Source organism: Aquarana catesbeiana, linkage group LG07 (genome assembly GCF_042186555.1).
Source record: "Aquarana catesbeiana isolate 2022-GZ linkage group LG07, ASM4218655v1, whole genome shotgun sequence".
Taxonomy (NCBI): Eukaryota; Metazoa; Chordata; class Amphibia; order Anura; family Ranidae; genus Aquarana; species Aquarana catesbeiana.
In genome coordinates, this window is record NC_133330.1 from 69,303,671 (window position 1) to 69,325,534 (window position 21,864).

Below are 21,864 nucleotides of genomic sequence, written 5' to 3' on the forward strand. Positions count from 1 at the left end.
AAAACAGAGTAAACATGATGTTGTCAGCATGCAAGACACATATTGTAAGTATTTTACATTGTGCAGATAAGAAGACAGTCGGCCACCTAGCACACAGCAGTAGAATATGCAAACACAATTCAACTGCTTACCCACTAAGTACACCAAGAACCAGGTTAAGAACGAAAAATGAGCCAAGGATAATAAGACTAACAAAATAGACCCATGGCCACTCACATCCTATGGCATCATTCACCTGTAGGAATTTAAGGAAGGTGGTTATAGTCAACTCATGTACTATACAGCAGAGACCAACCTACAGCCACCAAGCGACATGGTCAACTTCCGTCCACCTCAGTTTTGGCCTAGAGCTGAATGTAATCAAAAACAAATAGCTCCCCCAAGGAGTTTTTTATGAGCTTGTCAACTTGTGATATTTAACTATTTTGCAATATTTAAAGATGTTCTTCAAGACAAGCACTTGTAGTGTTTTTGTGGGGAAGGGGTGTTCTAAGGTCAATAAATTGCTCAAAGATAGGAGGACTGTGTGGGGTTTAAGCTGGACATAGATGGATCGAAATTTGGCTGGTTTAGCTGGGACTGACCAAATTTTGTTCTATCTATGGCTGTTCCTGCTCCAGAAAAGTTGATCTAGCGATCGGCTTCTCTTGGGGCTGTTGAAATTTTTCACTTAATCAGCGCATGCAGTCAATCAGTGTATTCTGACAGCGGAGGAGTCCCCATTGTCAGAATAGAATGGTGCAGTGGGGAGGATTCCCTCATTCACCTTGATTGTATGGATGAGGATATCTATTTTTTTTTTTAACCAGCTGAAAAATATTCATCTATGGCCAGCCTTAGACTCCACTTGATCAGTGGCTGCCCTGATGTAAATAAGGTCACTAGTAAAGTGTCTGCATTATATATAGAATGATACATATGGCACACTTCCTCGAGGTCAGGTGAGATAGCAGAAGAACTGCTCTTTAAGTACCCTTTAAAGTAGACTAGCACAGAGGACTAAACTGCAGTTTAACGTTTAACTTAATTATAAATAGTTAATTTAAAGTATATTCCTTTTTTAACTATTTTAAGATAGACAAGTAGAAGACATCTGCTTGTTGTTGTATTAATCTTACAAATATGTGCTAATCTTGAAAAATCCTTGTTTCTGTTTGCAGAAGGGCAGCCTGATTTGCAGTGCTACACAATGGTTATGCTTTACTGTTGCCACACAATGCAAGTCTATTTGTTGGCTCCCCGTCTGGCTATCTTATCTCATTTTCTCATATCTAAACAGTTATTAAACAGTTAGGCGGGGTAATTGGAGTAACTAATCTGCCCCACCTCCAGTGATTAATCTTCAAATATTTACATATAATAAAATAGAAAAAAGTAAGAGGAAGCTAGTAAAAATGTGAAAGTCAAGTCAAAATTATTTTAACCCCTGCAATAACATCTTAAATATGTCTTCGTTGAAAACGTACTATTCTTTCCCTTCAGACTGGTGTGCCATAAGCTCGTACTGCACTTACGAAGCTATATATCAGTAGCTCCCAATCATCAATATACCTTAGAAATGGTAATTTATAGTTAGTTCAGTACCCTGCACACCTCTTGGATTTCTAGGCAAGTTAAAGCTAAAGTATAAAAAAACATTCTTTCCTTTACCCCCTATTTGGGAAATATTGGGCCTTCATGAAGAACATCTTTAAATATTACTAATCCATGCCAATGTTACAGAATTCTATATTGTTTGTTCCTGGAAGTCAATTTTTGGCCTTTTTCTTATCCAACATTTTGGTGGCAGCTGGACACTGGGCTCTGCCTTCATGATAGAAAAGGCATGTGCTTACCCGCTTAAAACACCAAGAACAAGATTTAGCACGAAAAATGAACCAAAGATGACGAGACTGACAAAATACACCCAAGGTAATTCAAATCCCATAGCATCATTCATCTGGAAGAAATAAGATGGACTTGTAGAAAGAAAAGGCAAGACATGACAGACATTAGAACGAAGAGAATAAATCCCATTGGACATTTAAAGCCCAACTCCAGCCCAAAAAATGTATTTCATTTTAGATAAAGCATTAGCAGGCTGCAGCTTCTGTCAGATATTTGTTGTTGTCTGTGTCACTATTGGGGAGATTTTCTCTTGCTATCGATCAAGGCAAGGAGTGCTTAGAAATCTTTTAACTGGGGACACAGACAAAAAAAAAAAACACATCTTTAGTAGAGCGTGAAAGGGTTTGCTACATCTGACAAGGTTTTTACTGTAGTTATAATGGAAGGTAATAGTAAGGGAAATCTTCCTGGTAGAGTCACAACCAACAGAAAAAAACCTTACCTATTCCAAAAGTTAAAAAAAATAGGCTGGAGATGGACTTTAACAACTAGCATGTGAATGTCATACAAGTGTGAACAACAGACAAGAAAAAGTTATATAAAGACATATAGTAGGCATTAAAAGACTAATAAAACATGAACAGAAGTTGGATTATGCAAGCACTATTAAGAACATTCATTTCAATTTTTTTCTCAGGAGCTGAGCAAGAACTCTTAGGCATTAAGAGGTTTTTGGGAGAGGTGATAATTGTCTGAAGGTCCTCCTTTGACTCTTGCAAGTCTAAACTGTATGATAATATAAATCACTAGGTTACATCCCACTAGAAAATACAAAAAAGATGTCCACATTAAACATTAACTATGAACCAACTTATGCTTCGGTTTTATCAACCCTTAACAGCATTTTGCTGAATGCCTTGCTATGGAAAAATTTAATTGCACAAATTAAATTTAGAGGATCTATCAATCCCAAACTGAGATTTTAAAACACTTAGATGTATATTGAGAAGGACTAAAAAATAAGCTACAAAGCAAATGTAAATATAAAGTAATTTATATCTCAATGTGTGTATGAGACAGGATTTATAGTGATGTATGCGTATAACTGTGATTATAAAACATCACTTTTTTTTTTTTTAACTCTCAAAAGGTGTAACGAGACTAAATTTAGCAAATATTTGGGCCAACAAAAATCTCTTATTCATTTTTTATGATTAACCAGTAAAATACAAAATTCTTAATGCTCAGCTCAACTTGGAGTTGACTGTGAGGGAATCTTAATTTTAATCAACATAATTTAAATTCATAATGAATTACAATAAGCAGCAAATGAAATGCTTACAATTTTACACCCTAAATGAATACCCATTTCCTTAAGAATCAATTTAATTTATTTTCATTTGATTTATTAATCCCCAAAAACTTTTGTTACTTGTTACAGTTACAGTGTTTACATCACTATGTATCTATGAAAAACTACAGAGCAGTCACACATATATAACATCACACAGGGACCACTTTATTTAAGTTAGATATAGCTGGATTTACTTTTTTTTTTTGCATGCAAAGCCATAACATGTAACATAAAACATAAAAGAATATAAATATATGATTAGTATTGAACATTTTGTTACATTATTGAAATATATTATATAATATATATATATATATAATATATAACATTATATATAGTACAGATGAGGTAGTCATTTTGAGACTTAACAAATATTTGTTAACACATACTTAGCAAATGACTCTATATTGTGGTACTCACACTCTGCTCTGCTGCGATTTTGGCTGCAGCAAAGGTGCAGTGCAGTGTACCAGCGGTTTTCAAAGCAGGTTAGTTGCACTTTTCCATAAACTTCTAATATGTCTCACGGTTTTGGTACATCGCACCAAAACTGCCGGATATAATGACAGTCTATGGGAAAGCAGAGCTAACCACACAAAAACTGTGGGTACACAGCGCTGCAGCCATAGCGCAGAAGATCATTGTAAAGCCGCTCTAAATAATCCAAAAGCCGCCCTTTCGCAGCCGCAGAAGATCATTGTGAAGCCGCCCTAAAGTGTAAGTGAATCACATGCCCCCCCTGTACCTGGAACCACCAAGGAGTGGATTTACTGAAGGCAAATAGACTGTGCACTTTGCAGTTGCTCTAGAGCTTAGTAAATGAGGAAAAGCTATGCTGATTTCCATTATCCAATCATATGCAAACAAACCTGCTTTTTTTTTCCCTTTGCATGTGAGTGGGTATTCTTTGCAAAATAAAGCTTAAACCTAAATACTAAGCACTATAGCAACTGCACTTGCAAAGTGCACACTCTATTTGCCTTTAGTAAATCCACCCCATACACAGTGCAAATTTTTCTCCTGCAACCACGGGTTGCAGGAAAGAAGTTTGCACGAATCTCCCCATTAGCGCAGACAGTGCTGAAAGGGGAATCCCTCCTGCTGAGCAATTGTCTGCTCCCGGCGGGTGGGGCGGGAGAAGCCAGTGATTATAGCTAGTGGCTATAGCAACCAATAGCTATAGTCGCTAGAGGATTCAGCAGGCTGGTTGTACCCAATTTGATCAATTGATCAATTTGGTACATTCAGCCTACCTATTACGGTTCAAATTGTGTCTGGCCAGCCTAAGTATTTTTCTTTGCTTTTTCAACTGAACTAAGCAGTGAGGTAATGAGTATATGCACAAACTTAAACACACCTTATAGCAAACTGTTCACAGTTTTGATAACAAGAAAAAAAACTGCCAAATAGAGGTAAGCTAAAATGCTTAATTATTTAAAGTGTAAGTTTACTTTTACAAAAAAACACACTATGTTTGTAGCAGCATAGTGTGCTAAAACTACTTACTAGCCATGGGCTCCCCTTCTGTTTAAACATAGTAGTCTGCAACCACATTTAGGAGAAGCATCTCAAAAACCTTAGCGGCCAGCAATGGCTCCATCCCGAGTTATTGTTAGGATGGAGAAGCCATTGAGACCAGTGTCCTCTAGTGCAATAAGAGAGAACGTCATCCTATTCTTTTGTGTGTGTACTGTACTTTCTCCAGTCATCTATGATGAGCTCAGCAAATGGACAGGAGAAAGTCCACTCTGCACATGTGCAGCCCAAATGAACAGGATGGCAGAAGAAGCTAATCCCAATGGCTAATTTGTCCCTACAATAAATATGTTACTATACCTGCAGTTTCTCAAAAAAGTGAGTACACCACTCACATTTTTGCAAATATTTTATTATATCTTGTCATGTGACAACACTGAGGAAATGACACTTTGCTACAATGTAAAGTATTGAGTGTACAGCTTGTATAACAGTGTAAATTTGCTGTCCCCTCAAAATAACTCAACACACAGCTATTAATGTCTAAACCACTGGCAACAAAAGTGAGTACACCCCTAAGTGAAAATGTCCAAATTGGGCCCAATTAGCCATTTTCCCTCCCCGGTGTCATGTGACTCGTTAGTGTTACAAGGTCTCTGCTATACTGGTCCCTAAAAGTTCAACATGGCACCTCATGGCAAAGAACTCTCTGAGGATCTGAAAAAAAGAATTGTTGCTCTACATAAAGATGGCCTAGGCTATAAGAAGATTGCCAAGACCCTGAAACTGAGCTGCAACACAGTGGCCAAGACCATACAGCGGTTTAACAGGACAGGTTCCACTCAGAACAAGCCTCGCCATGGTTGACCAAAGAGGTTGAGTGCACGTGCTCAGCATCATATCCAGAGGTTGTCTTTGGGAAATACATGTATGAGTGCTGCCAGCATTGCTTCAGAGATTGAAGTGGTGGGGGGTCAGCCTGTCAGTGCTCAGACCATACGCCACACACTGCATCAAATTAGTCTGCATGGCTGTCGTCCCAGAAGGAAGCCTCTTCTAAAGATGATGCTCAAGAAAGCCCGCAAACAGTTTGCTGAACACAAGCAGATTAAGGACAAGAGTTACTGGAACCATGTCCTGTGGTCCGATGAGACTAAGATAAACTTATTTGGGTCAGATGGTGTCAAGCGTGTGTGGCGGCAACCAGGTGAGGAGTACAAAGACAAGTGTGTCTTGCCTACAGTCAAACATGGTGGTGGGAGTGTCATGGTCTAGGGCTAAATGAGTGCTGCCAACACTGGGGAGCTACAGTTCATTAAGGGAACCATAAATGCCAACATGTACTGTGCATACTGAAGCCGAGCATGATCCCCTCCTTTCGGAGACTGGGCCGCAGGGCAGCATTCAGTAAAGGTGATGGACTGGCCAAGTATGTCTCCAGACCTAAACCCTATTGAGCATCTGTGGGGCATCCTCAAATGGAAGGCGGAGGAGCGCAAGTTCTCTAACATCCACCAGCTCCATGATGTCGTCATGAAGGAGTGGAAGAGGAATCCAGTGGCAGCCGGTGAAGCTCTGGGGAACTCCATGCCCAAGAGTGTTAAGGCAGTGCTGGAAAATAATGGTGGTCATACAAAATATTGACAATTTGGGCCCAATTTGGACATTTTCACTTAGGGGTGTACTCGCTTTTGTTGCCAGCGGTTTAGACATTAATGGCTGTGTGTTGCGTTATTTTGAGAGTACAGCAAATTTACACTGTTATACAAGCTGTATACTCACTACATTACATTGTAGCAATGTGTCATTTCTTCAGTGTTGTCACATGAAAAGATAGAATAAAATATTTTAAAAAATGTGAGGGGTGTACTCACTTTTGTGAAATACTGTATATTGGAAAACATAGCGTGTTTTTTTGTAAATCTGAACAGATAAATCCATTTTCAGGGAAATTTAGATGCCCGCGGAGCATATTTTTCATCACTTTAAAAGCGGTTGCAGCCTGGAACCCTAATAAGACCAGCCAACATCACACCTTCATTAGGTACAAACACCCCAGAGGAAAATCTTACCCCACAGTGTTTCCAATAACACCAGACCATCTACTGGCCCAGCACTGTCACACACACACATTGGACTTTAAATAAATTAGCATGCTGGTGTACCTTTATTTACCTGTTTTTTTATCTGGTTATCGAAATGGCTGTGATCAGTGGCAGCATATACTTAGCTTTACCTTGCTCCCTCACTGCTTTGTTTAGTCAAAAAAGAAAAAGGAAATACTCAGCATTCCCAGGTATGGGGTACGTTATTCACTCCCCTTCGTCCCATGTAATGGCATTGATGCTTGGTGATTGGTCTAGCATAGTCACATGCGAGTGGGGACAGTGTTCTCTAGCCTGTGTGAAATGCAAATAATGACAAAGAGATTATACAAGGCTTCTTCTCTTTGCCCTTGGTGGCTGATTAGAGAAGCGGAGCAGTAAAGGGTAGGTACAGCTGGGGGGTGTAAGTGAGCATGTTGCTTTGCCCTTCTGGGAGAAGGACATGTGACTCACTCCCCTTGGTCTATCCTTGGTCAAGGGCATGTGCGCCTGAATTGGGGCGGAGTTAAGTGAACATGTTACTTGGCCATTTGCAAAACACTGGTTTGCGTTTAAGGCACTGTCACCCCACCCATGCAGGGCAACTTGACAATTGAAAAAAGGTACCCGACCCCCATATACTCACCGTACCTGTGCTCCTTTGCAGTTTTGTGCTCCTCCACGGTCTGTAAAAATACACTGCAATTGAAGGGTCATGTGAGCTGCTACCCTGTGATGGTGTTGGGGCCTAGCAGCAAATCACACCACTCGCTTGCAACACAGCGGATCTGAGCACCAGCTGCAGAGGCTTTGTAGGGGACTGTAGATAAAGGAGGTTTAAGGGGGTCACGGGCTGCCCTTTCCAGAGACATGTCCTGCATGAGTAAGGTGACAATGTCTCTTTAAGATGTAAAGCTTAGTAATCATTATTAATGGTATTTTGTGCAATACTACAGGTGATGTTTATGCTGCACAATGCTGTGGGGGGTGGTGTGCACATTGTAATGATGGTAAATTAAAATACAGTTGTTTTAACTAATTAACAATTCACTAAGCTTGGGCAGCACAGTGGTGTAGTGGGTAGCACTCTCGCCTTGCAGTAAAAAGGGTCACTGGTTTGAATCCCAACCACGACACTACCTGCCTGGAGTTTGCATGTTCTCCCTGTGCCTGCGTGGGCTTCCTCTGGGTACTCCGGTTTCCTCCCACACTCCAAAGACATGCTGGTAGATTAATTGGCTTCTGTCTAAATTGGCCCTAGTATGTATGAATGTGAGTTAGGGACCTTAGATTGTAAGCTCCTTGAGGGTAGGGACCAATGTGAATGTACAATGTATATGTAAAGAATTGCATAAATCGACGGCGCTATATAAGTACTTTAAATACTAATAATAATAAGCACAGAAATTACATGGGGTGTGTGGTGAGCAGACTACTGGGCAAATAATACAAGTCTAGCCCCTACAAGTGGCACTAATTTGCCCACAAGAAACTCAGCAGCTGCTCAGACTATCAGACTATAGCAGTACAGTTTGCCTTTAAAATAATAACAGCTGGTGAGATTAACCCTGAAGTTATAAGCGAACATTGAAGCCTACTGGCATTATAATTTATCTCCAGCCTAAAGTACTTTTAGTCACCTTACCAGTTATAATGCCTGGTAGGGAGTGTGGTGCTTCTGTAAAATGGAAAGTGTAAATACTGAGGCTAGTGTTTATGATGTCACATGTTACAGGGATGGTAAAGGTCCAAACCTAACCAGAAGCACATACTCACCTTTCCTTCATCCCTTCGGGTGCTGGGAACGGAAGCTCTGTGTAAGCTCATGGTTGCTCTGGAGCTTACACAGGTTTAGAACTCTGTCTCTGCCAATGTGACAATGCTAAGCTAATCACTAAGCACATTAGAAGAAGAGGAGTGTGTTCCAGGATCTTTAAAACCTGGAAGTACTGGGTAATATCGTTGCCCCAATAGCTGAACCAAGTATTTAGGAACAAAGAAAAAATGAGGGAGAATGTGGTCCTGGGAAGGTGGGGGGGGGGGGGGGGGGGCATTAAAGTGAGCGGGTTGCATAGGAAAAACACAGGTACTTACTGAGCTGTCCATGGCTCCTGCATTAGAAATAGAGCACATGTACTTGGGATGGGGGCGGAGAATTTGGGATGGTAATAGGTAAACAATGTTTTTTTTCACAGGGGTACTGCTTGTCAGGAAGGATCTGGGACAAGATTGGATTTTGTCAGCCGATCAAGTATATGTAGAGTTGTTAGGGTATCCTGAATGACTTCTCATTCTTATCTACAGGATTTAACTTACCCAATATAAAACATCTGTCCAGCCCTCCATTGTAATACACTGAAATACAGTTAACATTGCAAAGGCAAAGTTGTCAAAGTTGGTTATGCCTCCATTAGGTCCAACCCATCCACTTTTACATTCTGATCCGTTGACAGGACAAACACGCCCACTCCCTGAGAACGCACATGGCGCCGGCTCATCTTCGGCTAGCATTTCTGTAAATTAGAATTTAAAAATATTGCAATTACATGATTACACACATTTTATACACAATTATATACCAAGTATGAGAAACTTTGTGAAGTGCAATTAATCACAAAGAAAAAAGTCACTTAAAGGGTAAGTTCACCTTTACAGAAATATCTGTAAGGTGAATTTACACAGGCGGGTGTCATTGTTGCTACCCAGGCTGAGCTTAAAATATAAAGTGGGACGCACATATACAAACTGTTGTAATTCCTACACTGTTCACCTGATTTGGCTGTAAATACCCTCAAATTAAAGCTGAAAGTTAAAGCACATCTTGTTCGTTTCATTTCAAATCCATTGTGGTGATGTATAGAACCAAAAAGATTACAATTGTGTCGATGTCCCAATATTTATGGACCTGACTGTATCTTATGGCCATACATTTTTTTTTTTCATTCAAAGAGCGGAAAAAACTTCCCCGCCCTTAGAATACCACGATCGGTGTTGCCAATTATAGCCAACAGCATCAATAGATCAACTTGTGTACAAACCAGCCTGACCATACATGGATCGAAATTCAGCCAGTCCCTGATGAACCGGTTGAATCTTGATCAATGTATGGCCGCCCTTACTCTCATCTTCATTATGTGGAAGGGTGGGGGGGTTTAGTACTTTACAGACGGAAGATATAATTGTTTGTGCTTTCAGTTCAGAATTCAGGAGGTGACAAGGACACCACATTCCTAGTAAGATTAACAGGTTTTTTTCTCTACTTGCTAAATATATTCTTAGCCTGAAAATGGAAACTAATGCAGCCACTACATCTCAGAAATGCTAGGCTGTTACATGTATTAAATTTCTGTTTTTGGGTTTGAATATCCTTTAAAGTAAACCTGTGCTTTGCCCATGCAGTTACCCCAGCAACCAATCATAACTGCACTTTTCTCTTTATTACCTTGCAATGATAAATGAGCCGTTGAATACAGTTGGCTATTGTGGAAATTTTTACTTTACATTTACATTTTGTTAGAACAGATCCATTATAGTTCAATGGCATCCAATGTCACTATTTAAAAATACCACCATCTTTAAAAATTCAGTATGTGGACAGATGTGCTGAAGGTCTCTGCCTGGCCTTCGAGTCCTGGCAGAGACCCGCAGCAGATCTGCGCATGCAAGGGGGGGGGGGGGGGGGTTCCTGCACATGCGCAGACACTTTGAGATCCAGGACCTCATACATGTGTCATCTTTTTGGCGCACTCCTGGGAAACCCACACACGTGTGCAGATGTTCCACAGGTCTCCAGCAGGACCCGAAGCCCAGTGGCACATCTATGAATGCTCTGAATCTGGCGCTGTCATGAACGCCTGGGAAGTGCAATGTCATTCTCACCTAGGTAAGAAGGAAGGAAGTGTCGAGCTGCAGCACAAAAAGTGTCGGAAATGCAAAAACTTTTTTGTTTATTTAATTGTGGAAGAGGGAAGGGCCAAAAAAGCATCTTTAATGGTTGAAGATCTACTTTTAAAAGTAAAAAAAGCACATATTTTCTGTTACCTACCAGTGCCAATGAAAAAACAGGATTTGTGCATTTTTCCCACAAAAAGCTCTAGACCAATAATAGCATAAATAATTATAACAAATAAGACCAAGAGAGCAATGTGCAGCAGAGGAACCATGGCTTTTATTATGGAGTTCAGGACAACTTGTAAACCTAGAGAAATAAATAGAAGAGAGAAAGGCCATCATTTATGGAAAGATGCTGGATTATACCTTGATTCTAAAAATACATGATGTAATATAATTACTAAGACATATATAATGCAGCATGGATATCATATGGTAACAGTTTTATGGTCACTAGCTGAATAATTATTAGGGCTGCTGGAAAACCGACACTTTGACGGACACTTTGAAAATGTCTTGAAAATTCCTGCAAGGACAAAATTCTGGATTTATAATATGGAGGCAGGACTAATTGGAAAAAAATGTTGATGCTTGGAAAGATCAATGTTAAACATAAAACCAGACAATAGAAGCAAAGGAGGCGAGACAACATTAATCAGGCACTAAAAAAAAGCAAAAAAAAAATCGAACATTTGTGCATTTAATAAACAAAATCAGGAAATATATTTTTATATGTCAACCACTCTAAATGCCTGAAAGTGATTCTGAAGGTACAAGTTTTTTTTTTTACCTTAATGCATTGTATGCATTAAAGGATAAGTCAGCTTTTTTAGAAGGTAAAAAAAATGTGCATTTATTTTAAAAAAAATTTTTTTGGAGCCTGTAAAGTGTAAAGCATTGCACCAGCGATCAGCAGATCACTGGTGTCATGCAGGTCTCCTCCAGATCTGTCAGAATATCTATGTGCCCATACAGGCAAGCAGATACAATCTGACAGGAAGAATCATTGAACTACCACAGCGCTCTACAGCGCCGTGGTAGTTCATTGAGAACTACAACTACAAGCCGACAGCTGCAGAGCTGTGTGAATGAATGATGCGGCCAAGTGGTGACAGCTAGTATGGGGAACTTCTCCCCATACTGCTGGCACGGGGGGGGGGGGGGGTTTGATCGCACAGTGGCTGAAGCATTGGGAACAAGTTACATGTTTGTTCCACCCTAAAAACTTGTGTTCCCAAAGGTGAACTTATCCTTTAAGGTAAAGAACCTTCTGCAAGCAGCTCCCCCTCCCACCCCCTAGTCTCCCTTATACTTACCGGAGCCGGATCTTAATCCAACGATGTGCACGAGAGCAGCGGCTGTCCGGGCTTTCTCTCTGTCCTCATTGGATTGAGAGGTGGTGAAAGCTATTGGCCCCCCGATGCTGTCAATCAAAACTACTGAGGAGGGAGCAAGGGCGGGGCTGAACCATGCTCTGTGTGTCAATGCACACGCAGAGCCAGCTCAGGATCATGCACGCATAAGTGCCACCATAGCAAGCACCTTGGGAGATCCAGGAGCACCGACAGGGAAACCAAGAAAAGGAGGATATGAGCTGCTCTGAGCAAAATCATTGCACAGAGCAGGTAAGTATAACATGTTTCTTGTTTTTTAAAAATAATTTTAGCTTGATTTTGATTTGATGTCAGCCTCTTGTAATGCCCTGTACAGCAGCACTCAGACTGGGTCAGAAAGGGACAGTCAGTTGTCCTGTATGCAGATGTGGTAACAAGCAACATGTGGACAGGAGAAGAGAGCAGAATGATGATCTCATCAATTTGTTACCACTTATACACTGCCCATTCACAATCTGGAGCAGGGAGGTGACCTAGATGTATTGCTTAAAGTGGTTGTAAACCCTTACAGACCACTTTTTGCTACAGGTAAGCCTATAATAAGGCTTACCTGTAGCTACTTAGGATATCTCCTAAACCTGCATGGTTTAGGAGATATCCCCTGTATTTGCATGTGCCGAAGTCATCGGCACATGCGCACTGAAGCAATGGCACGTATGTGCCGTTTGCTCCAGTGAGTGTGCTGTTACCGGCAGCTCCCACGCGCACGGGCGGGAGTGACGTCATTGTGGCTCCGGCCAATCACAGCACCGGATCCGCAATACCCGGAAGTAACCCCCGGGAGTGATGTCACCGGCCAGTGCTGTGTACGGACACGGCATCGAGGGCTTTGATCTCAGGTGAGTATTACATGCTATGCATACTAGCTCACTATGCCTTTGTCTTGCAGGTGTTAGTTGTTTTTTTTCTCAAAATGGGTTTACAACCACTTTAAAGTGAACCTTTAGCTAACAGAAAAATGTTTATTGCAGAAAAGACTGTGTATGTCTCTTCTGCAAAAAAAGTGTCTTATTTGTCAACTAGCAAGCTCCTAAAGAATGTAAACTAAGCAGTGCATGCACAGCTCAGTGTACAATTTCAGCATCCGTTGGTGCCAAAATGAATTACCTCTATGTGTATGCATGAGGATGCCACCCCATGCCGGTGTTCTGTCAAAATAGCCAATTCATCGAGATCTCCAATGACGTCACTTCCGGTTACTGTAAAGCATCAGTAATTGGCGATTTAGACTAGTTGCTGTTTTGACATAACAATGGCAACCGTGTACACTCTGGTACAGGAAGAGTTTGCTGGTTTGACAGAACAGCGTCTAAGGAGGAAAAAGTTGTCGCTGCCTTAGAGGCAGCCATGTTTTTGGTTAGTTTTGGGCGAACTACCAATGTCCGCTCATAATATTGTGTACCAGAGTGTACACGTTTGCCGGTGTTGTGTCAAACTAGCAACTCGTCTAAATCTGCAATTACTGATGCTTTACAGTAACCAGAAGTGACGTGATTGGAGATCTCAATGAATTGGCTATTTTGACAGAACACCTGACAATAAAGACAGTTGAAGGTGCAGAACTTTAAAGGGGTATGAAAGCCAAAATGCATGAATGCAGCCATCAAAATTGGTAAGGCACAATATAATAATTGTATGCTTTTGGGTTTAATACCACTTTAACCTCTCTGGCAGTATTCCAGAGTGTGGCTCGGGGTTAAATTTCATTACCATTAGCGGTAACCTCGAGCCACACTCGGGATTGCATTGCAGAATCCTCATCCAGGTAACTTACCTTGTCCCCAGGATCCTGCAATGTCCCCTCCATTGTGTTCCTGCCGGATCCTCCGCCCGATGCACTGTGTTCCGGGCTCCGTTCCCTGCGAGCGTCGTGTCGCATGGGGCCGGAGCCCGGCGGCAAATTCAAAAAGTACTGTATCAAATAATTTCACATCCCTTTTGTCCCTAGTGCTTTGTCCAATGCCCTGCATGCACTTTTATATTATATATACTGTTCTTTCTGCCTGGAAACTTGAGATTGTCCATAGCATCCAAAAAGTGTCTCTTTACGTCAAAAGCGGTTTTAGACCAGCTAGAAAACAGCGATAATAAATTAGAATCACTTGCAGAATTGAGCGATAGTGATTCGTGGCGAAACTCATTTTATTATTATCATATTATTATTTTTTATAATTATTTAGAGTTATTTATTATATTATATTTATGACTTTGTGTTTCAAACTTTATCATACCTGGGATGTCTACTAGACTCTTGTTTGGACAGATTTAAATGAGTTATTCCTAGGAATTACAGGCCTACAATATAAAATGCCAAATTTCTATGCAAAACAATGTACCGCCTTGAGATTCAAAAATCTGACGTAATCCTACCGCCAGGGAGGTTAAAGAAGACCGGGCAAAGATGTTAGCTTGTTGCAGAACTAGAGTGAATGTGAGTAAACCTCAACTGCAGTAGGAAAAAAGTCAGATTACCAATCTGGCTGTGTTGTGTGGTAGGGCTGTGATCTCAGGACTGGCTGCACAGAAGTCCTTTGGCAGGTAAAGCAGCTCCATGATATGTAATCCAATGGTATATGTAGCCGTTTGCATGTTAAGCTTAGGTTAAGTTTTCAATAGGCATGTGATGGCCATAAATGCATTTTTTTTTTAGATGCAATTCATTTTTTATTATATTTTCTTTGAAAGGTTCCAAATGTTTGTGGTTATAAGTTATTTTTAAATTGTTAATTTGATCACTTTTAATGAAGTAAAATCAATCCAAAAATGATTCCAGTATATCAAAAAGTATTGAACATTTTCCAATCTGTGCAATTGTTTTCTCCTAAACCTAAACAAAATATGACTGATAGTAATAAAAACATTTCCCAAGTTTTTCCTTTTCTTTATAAATACAATTAGAATATTGAGCAATGCGATTGAAAGGTATGTGGGCACCTTTAGTAACTCAACTGCTGATAGGCAGGTCTGGTATTTTAAGGTCTATAGGTTCACAAAGGGGTTGCTGCTTTTTAATTTAGGACTGACTATGGTATGTTATATAATAAAAATATTATGTTTTGGGGTTTTTACCCACGTCTGACAGGCAGGGGGTTGATTTATTAAGGCAAATAGGTTGCCCTCTGCAAGAGCAGTTGCTCCAGAGCTTAGTAAATGAGCAGAAGCTCTGCTGTCTTCCATCATCCAATCATGTACAAGCAAAAATGCTGTTTTTTTATTTTCCTTGCACGTGATTGGGTATTCTTTGTAAAGTGAAGCTTTACCTCATTTACTAAGCTCTGGAGCAACTGCACTTTGCAAAGTGCGCAGTCTATTTGCCTTTAGTAAATCAAACCCCTGCCTGTCAGATGTGGATAAAAACCCCAAAACATAATATTATTATTATATAACATACCATAGTCAGTCCTAAATTAAAAAGCAGCAACACCCACATTTGTATAATTTTAATTTATCATTGAATGCCATTAGATTATTCTACATGGATATTGGTTTCAATAATGTGTATTAATATGGATAAATAATCCAGGCCAGTATCTACCATTTTCATCCTAGCACTTTCATTCTACCTTTTTAAATTTAGTAATACTAATTTTTCAGGTAAATTCATCTCAAAGAAGGTTTATACAGATTTACAGCTAGACAGTCAGCAATTGATAACTTGCAAGCTCTGGAATGTCCTACCAAGCATAGCTAACGTGTCATATTAAGACCTGTTCTTCCTTGCTTATACATGCTGTACAGACTTACTGGGTACTCCAGACACTAATCGGAGGGGACGTAATACACGAAAAGCTCTCAGAGCTTTCACATCAAAACCTCCGGATTTCCCAGTTGCGTGGCCTGCTCCGTCGGTTTCTTTGGTTCCAAAGTTGAGTTGTTCCAAAGCTACACTAAACAATCTAGAGCAGACAAAAGAAATGGTAAGTAGAGGCAGTATTTAAGTAGAAGATGAAAACAACCCAGACAAGTTAAAGAGGACCCTAACCTAAAGAGGATACACCTGACCTTCATTTCCAATTTATATATAGAAAGGAGGCCTGAAATACTTACCTGCCCTGGAGGAATGGATTTAGGATCCTAAGGCAGTTGATCACAAGATCACCATTGCAATATGATCTTTCTCTTCAGCAGAGAACCCAAGTGTTGAGGCATTTAGTCATGTGGTTGGACTTCGTGGTTTGTCAGTGGAGTGCTGACACAGGTAAGAATTTCAGAGGCTACCTAAAGTGGTTGTAAACCTCTGAAATTAAAAATGAACAGAGCATATCCCTCTAGAGCAGTGATGGCTAACCTTGGCACCACATTTCCCATGATGCTCATGCACTCTGCAGTGTCATCATGGGAAATGTAGTTCCAAAACATCTGGGGTGCCAAGGTTCACCATCACTGCTCTAGAGTCTAGTGTGTACTTGCCTCAATCCAAAGCATCTAGTGTGATCTCTTTCTCCTCTATCTACCCTCAAGCTATCTGCATTAGTCACATTTTTTACAGGTTACCTCGACACCAGAGAATCTTGGGAGACCCTCCACCACCACCAACACACAGAATGTGATTGGCAGCCTCAGCTGTGCATGTTTCCCTACGAGAAGTTGCAGAGGTGGGTGTGTCCTTTTCGCCCCCACTCAGGTCTCAGATTACACTCATCTCCCTGCTCTATGCAGTGTGTGATGTCAGATCCCCGCCCCCTGCATGCTGGAGATGAGACAAAGTCTTTGATCTGTGTATTTTAGAAGGCTGTAGAGAAGAGAGGACTGCAGATAAACAGGTACAACTTATGCAAGATGTTTTTTTTTTTAATCTCCGTGTATCACCAGAGGCTTGTGATTTCAGTAGTTATGTACGGGTTTACAACCATTTTAAGGATACTTATTTTTAGGGCAGTTAGATAAGTGGGAGGATGATGCCATTAGATCCTTTTCAATAATAATGTAAGCATAAAAACAATTGGTTAATTAATTAAAACTTTATAAAACCTACTGTTTGTTATTGATAGTGAATTAATCTTACATTAGGATATACTCTTTCTTAAAGTGGTTGTAGAGCCCTGTTGTCCTGTCATGTGATCTCCCTCTGCATACCTTCCCAAATAAGTGAGTACAGTGGGAGGGACTGAGATTTCTATCTGATGAATGCAAGCTAGCAGAGGGAGGTCATGTGTCTGCACAACTGCAGTCATTAGTATTAATTGATTGCCAGTATAGGTATTTTGTTAGTACTTAAGGCATTAGCCTGTAGCAAGGAAATAGAATTACACAGACAGGAGAGTAGAGGGGAAGAGAGGGGAGGGGCAGGGAGGAGATCAGCTCTCACAGAGACTACGGAAGAGATGGAGAGAGGGAGAGGGAGTGGTGGAGATGCAGAGAAGCTAAGGAGATAGCTGGATGATGGAGATATGTAAACTGACCTAGCTATCAGAGATCAGCAGCCATGATAAACGTAGTCAGTTTACAGAGGGGAAGACAGGAACAGGCAAGATGAGCCAGGTATTGTAGTACATAGAAAGAGACAATTGACATGGCAAAAGCACTGTGCTATATCTCGTGCTTTAAAGGGACGGGAGCATAATTAGTTGTTTTTTTTTAGGGTTACAACCACTTTAATTGTAGCTTTTCTACTGGTTATTCTTTGTATTTGAAATATCACTCTTTATGTATCTATACCTTTTCTCAATAGACAAGGTACCTGTTACAGTCGGAGCTTAAGTTGGATAACGGATATATTTTTTTTCTGATATGCTTATCTCTGTAAACTTGTTGGTTACTGACATTGGATTCCTTTATGTCATTTGTATTTTTGTTTTTCTTTACAAAATGTAATAAAAATTTACTGTTTAAAAAAATAATGATGCAAGCATCATATGGTAAGGTAATATATTTTATTATTATATTTATTTTTACATTTTATATAACAGATGTAGGGGTTCTTTTGTTAACAAGAGTAAGCAAGCAGTGTAATTGGTATAATAAAAGGTCTCTAATTCATGATTTCTATTTTGTAATCTTGAATTGTGTTGTGTTACATTGACTGTATATAGCAAACACTTCAATTACGATGACATCTGAACAAACCTTAATGACACCACATTTAAACTGACTGTATAATGCAAACCCTGCATGAACTCTGAGGACTGTATGTGCTGAGTGAATTTTCTCTTAAATCTCATTGGAAGTTAAGCCTTCGGTCGCACCAAACGCAGCTTTGAATTTGTGCAACTTCACTTGAAACCGCGCTATTTCTAAGTCGCATGTCAGCGTGACTTCAGGTGCCACTTGGAAGACATCTGTCTATACAAGTCACACCTGAACTTGCAAAAAGTAGTGCAAGAACTACTTTCAAAATCAATGCGACTCTTATGTAAAACTTACCTGAAAACAAAGCCTTCCAGCAATGCAATATCATCGCTGGAGGCCGCTTCCATCTTCACCCGTCTTGCTTCTGAGTGTGCGCGGGAGCCACCGTTCACGGCACAGGACTCTGAAGGAACGGCACGGGCGGTCTTTCCTTCAGAGCACATGGGCCAGTGATGTCATTGGCTGCATGTACAGTAAATATCTCTTTACCAGTGCACAGTTAGGAGATATTTACACTACCTATAGGTAAGCCTGAATATAGGCTTACCTATAGGTAAAGTTTAGTGATGGAAGTTTACTTCCATTTTAACCACTTGCCGACCGCCGCACGCCAATATAAAAAAAATGAATAATAAAAATGCCATAAATCTATCCCCTATTTTGTAGACGCTATAACTTTTCCGCAAACCAATCAATATACACTTACTGCAATTTTTTTTTACTGAAAATATGTAGAGGAATACATATCGGCCTAAACTGAAGAAAACATTTGTTTTTTATATATTTTTTGGGGATATTTATTATAGCAAAAAGTAAAAAATATTGCTTTTTTTTTTCAAAATTGACGCTCTTTTTTTGTTTATAGCGCAAAAAATAAAAACCACAGAGGTGATCAAATACCACCAAAAGAAAGCTCTATTTGTGGGAAAAAAGGACGTCAATTTTGTTTGGGTGTAACTTCACATGGCCACGCAATTTTCAGTTAAAGCGACACAGTGCCGAATCGCAAAAAGTGCTCTGGTCAGGAAGGGGGTAAAATCTTCTGGGACTGAAGCGGTTAATATAAAGTACATTTTTGTTTGGTTCTGAATTATCCTTTAAATGTTGAATTGAAAACAATCATGGTCACAAAATACGTACAAAACAGTATCCCTAGTAAAGATGATAAAGCGCAATTAAGAATACTTACCCTACAATTACTATAACAAAATCCAGCAAGTTCCACCCATTTCTTACATATGCACTGGGATGCATGACTAGTCCATATGCTATAATTTTCAAAAATGTTTCAATTGTAAAAATGATGAGAAAGGCATACTCTACTTTTTCCTGAAAAAGAGAAAGAAAAGAAAATGTTGTTTAAAAGGAGAACTATACATATTTTCAGCAATGTATCTGTTAGCATAACTTTTTATTTTACCGCAAACATTTTTAGAGTTTTCAAATTTATAATAATGTCTATCTCCAGTCTCACCTATCAGTTTTGATTTACTAAAGGCGAATAGATTGTGCATTCTGCAAGAGCAGTTGCACCAGAGCTCAGTAAATGAGGGAAAGCTCTTCTGACGTCCACCATCCAATCGTGCAAGCAAAAATGCTGTTTTTTTATTTTCTTTGCATGTGATTGAGTATTCTTTGTAAAGTGAAATTTTCCCTCATTTACTGAGCTCTGGAACAACTGCACTTGCAAAATGCAAAGTCTATTTGCCTTTAGTAAATCAACCCTTTAGGCTCCATGCACACTGGACGTTAAAATAATGGTATAAAAACGCCAGTAGCTTTGCAGTGAGTCTTTCAATGTTTTTTAACATTTTTGCAATAGTGTTTATTAGCGTTTTTATTAGCGTTTTTCCGCGTTAGCGTTTTTTAGCGTGTTTATTTTTTTCATTTTTAATTTTTTTTTTCAAAGGTTTAAAAACATTAAAAAACGCTGGTGAGCCACGTTTTTGAGCGTTTATGAGCATTTATGAGCGTTTGGCATTTTTCGTGGTCAGAAAAACGACTCCTGAACGTGATTTTATGGCGTTCAGAAAACAGCCCATAAACTCCACTGCTGATAAGCTTCCAAAAACATCCATGTGTGCATGGACACATAGGATATCATAGAGGGGACTTACTTACATACAGGTACTTATATAGCGCCATCAATTTAGCCCTCACTTTACATATGCATTCTACATTCACATCAGTCCCTGCCCCTCTGGAGCTTACAGTTTAGGGTCCCCAACTAACAGTCATACATACACGTACTAGGGCCAATTTTTTAGACAGGAACCAATTAACCTATCAGCATGTCTTTGGAGCGTGGGAGGAAACTAACGCAGGCCCAGGGAGAACATACAAACTCCAGGCAGGTAGTGTTGTGGTTGGGATTCAAACTGACGACCCTAGTGCTGCTAGGTAAGAGTGCTAACCACTTAGCCACTGTGCTGCCCCTACATTTTATTGTATTCTGTTTATTTATTTATTTTTTTTACAGTTTTCCATTATGATTTAATGCAATATGGATTGAAAAGGTTCCACTCAGTTGCTCAGTGACACTCTTAAGCTGGTCATACACTGTACGGTTTTCGACCGGTTTTTGATAAACCAGCCAAATTTCGCTTACTGGGTGGCCCTGTCAGCCCCCTCTGCTGACATCCTTCATTTCATAAATAAAAGGAGCCGGGTGCAAAATTGTTGGCTGAAGATTAGCTGCATCCAATCAGATGAGGCTGCTATTGGGTACTCTGACAGCCAGCGGGGCCAGCTGTCAAAAAACAACAGCCGTAGCAGGAAGTTCGTCCATCTGTGCTGTATGGTGTGGACGGAGGAATTTGTTCAATTTTCTCTTTCAGCCTGAAACATCTATATACAGCGGGTAAAATAAGTATTGAACACGTCACTACTGTACTGGTGACCCCACAATAGGGATAAAACTTTTTCGCAGAAGAGAGTTTAATAAGACTCGGGGCCACTCATTACAATTAGAAGAAAAGAGGTTTAATCTTAAACTACGTAGAGGGTTCTTTACTGTAAGAGCGGTAAGGATGTGGAATTCCCTTCCTCAGGTGGTGGTATCAGCGGGGAGCATTGATAGCTTCAAGAAACTATTAGATAATCACCTGAATGACCGCAACATACAGGGATATGTAAGGTAATACTGACACATATAGGTTGGACTTGATGGACGTGTGTCTTTTTTCAACCTCACCTACTATGTAACTATGTCACCATTTTTCTAGGTAAATATATTTATAAAGGTGCTATTGACATTAAATTTTCCCATGTCGGTAACAACCCATGCAATCCATACATATCAAGAAACCAAAACAAATAAGTTCAGAAATATAGTTATGTGTGATAAAATGAAATAACAAAGGGAAAAAGTATTGAACACATGAACAAAGGGAGGTGCAAAAAGGCATGGAAAGCCAAGACACCAGCTGAAATCTATCAGTATTTAGAAGGCAATCCTGCCCCTTGTCAGTGCAAATTAATATCAGTTGGCTCAGTCTCAGTTGGCCTATAAAAAAGTGTCTCATTACCAAGGTGTGACACAAGAAACATCTCATGATGGCTAAAAGCAAAAGGCTTTCTCAAGACCTCTGCAAAGTTATTGTTGCAAAACATACTGATGGCATTGGCTAAGGAAGGATTTCTAAACTTCTGAATGTTTCAGTGAGCACTGTTGGGGCCATAATCCAAAAGAGGAAAGAACATAATTTCACCATAAACCGGCCAGGACCAGGTGCTCGTTGCAAGATTTCTGACGGTTAAAATAATTATC

The 21,864-nt window shown here is 39.9% G+C and overlaps 1 protein-coding gene across 17 annotated transcripts in view; it reads right to left on the reverse strand.

Moving 5' to 3' along the window:
* CACNA1D (calcium voltage-gated channel subunit alpha1 D) overlaps positions 1 to 21,864 on the reverse strand; it is a 524,402-nt gene that overhangs the window by 244,571 nt on the left and 257,967 nt on the right. For 13 of the 17 annotated variants that reach the window (XR_012235243.1, XM_073592294.1, XM_073592295.1 and 10 more), the window contains exons 4-8: positions 19,285 to 19,424; positions 15,771 to 15,922; positions 10,787 to 10,939; positions 9,058 to 9,254; positions 132 to 235 (exon numbers count right to left, since the gene is read on the reverse strand). Coding sequence is in view for 16 of the 17 variants with exons in the window: in XM_073592294.1 (XP_073448395.1) it covers positions 132 to 235; positions 9,058 to 9,254; positions 10,787 to 10,939; positions 15,771 to 15,922; positions 19,285 to 19,424 (746 nt within the window). In the remaining variant the exon portion in view is untranslated. Of the gene's footprint in view, positions 1 to 131; positions 236 to 1,835; positions 1,940 to 9,057; positions 9,255 to 10,786; positions 10,940 to 15,770; positions 15,923 to 19,284; positions 19,425 to 21,864 lie in introns of all 17 variants that reach the window. The other 4 variants (XM_073592296.1, XM_073592293.1, XM_073592307.1 and 1 more) reach the window with 1 other exon arrangement.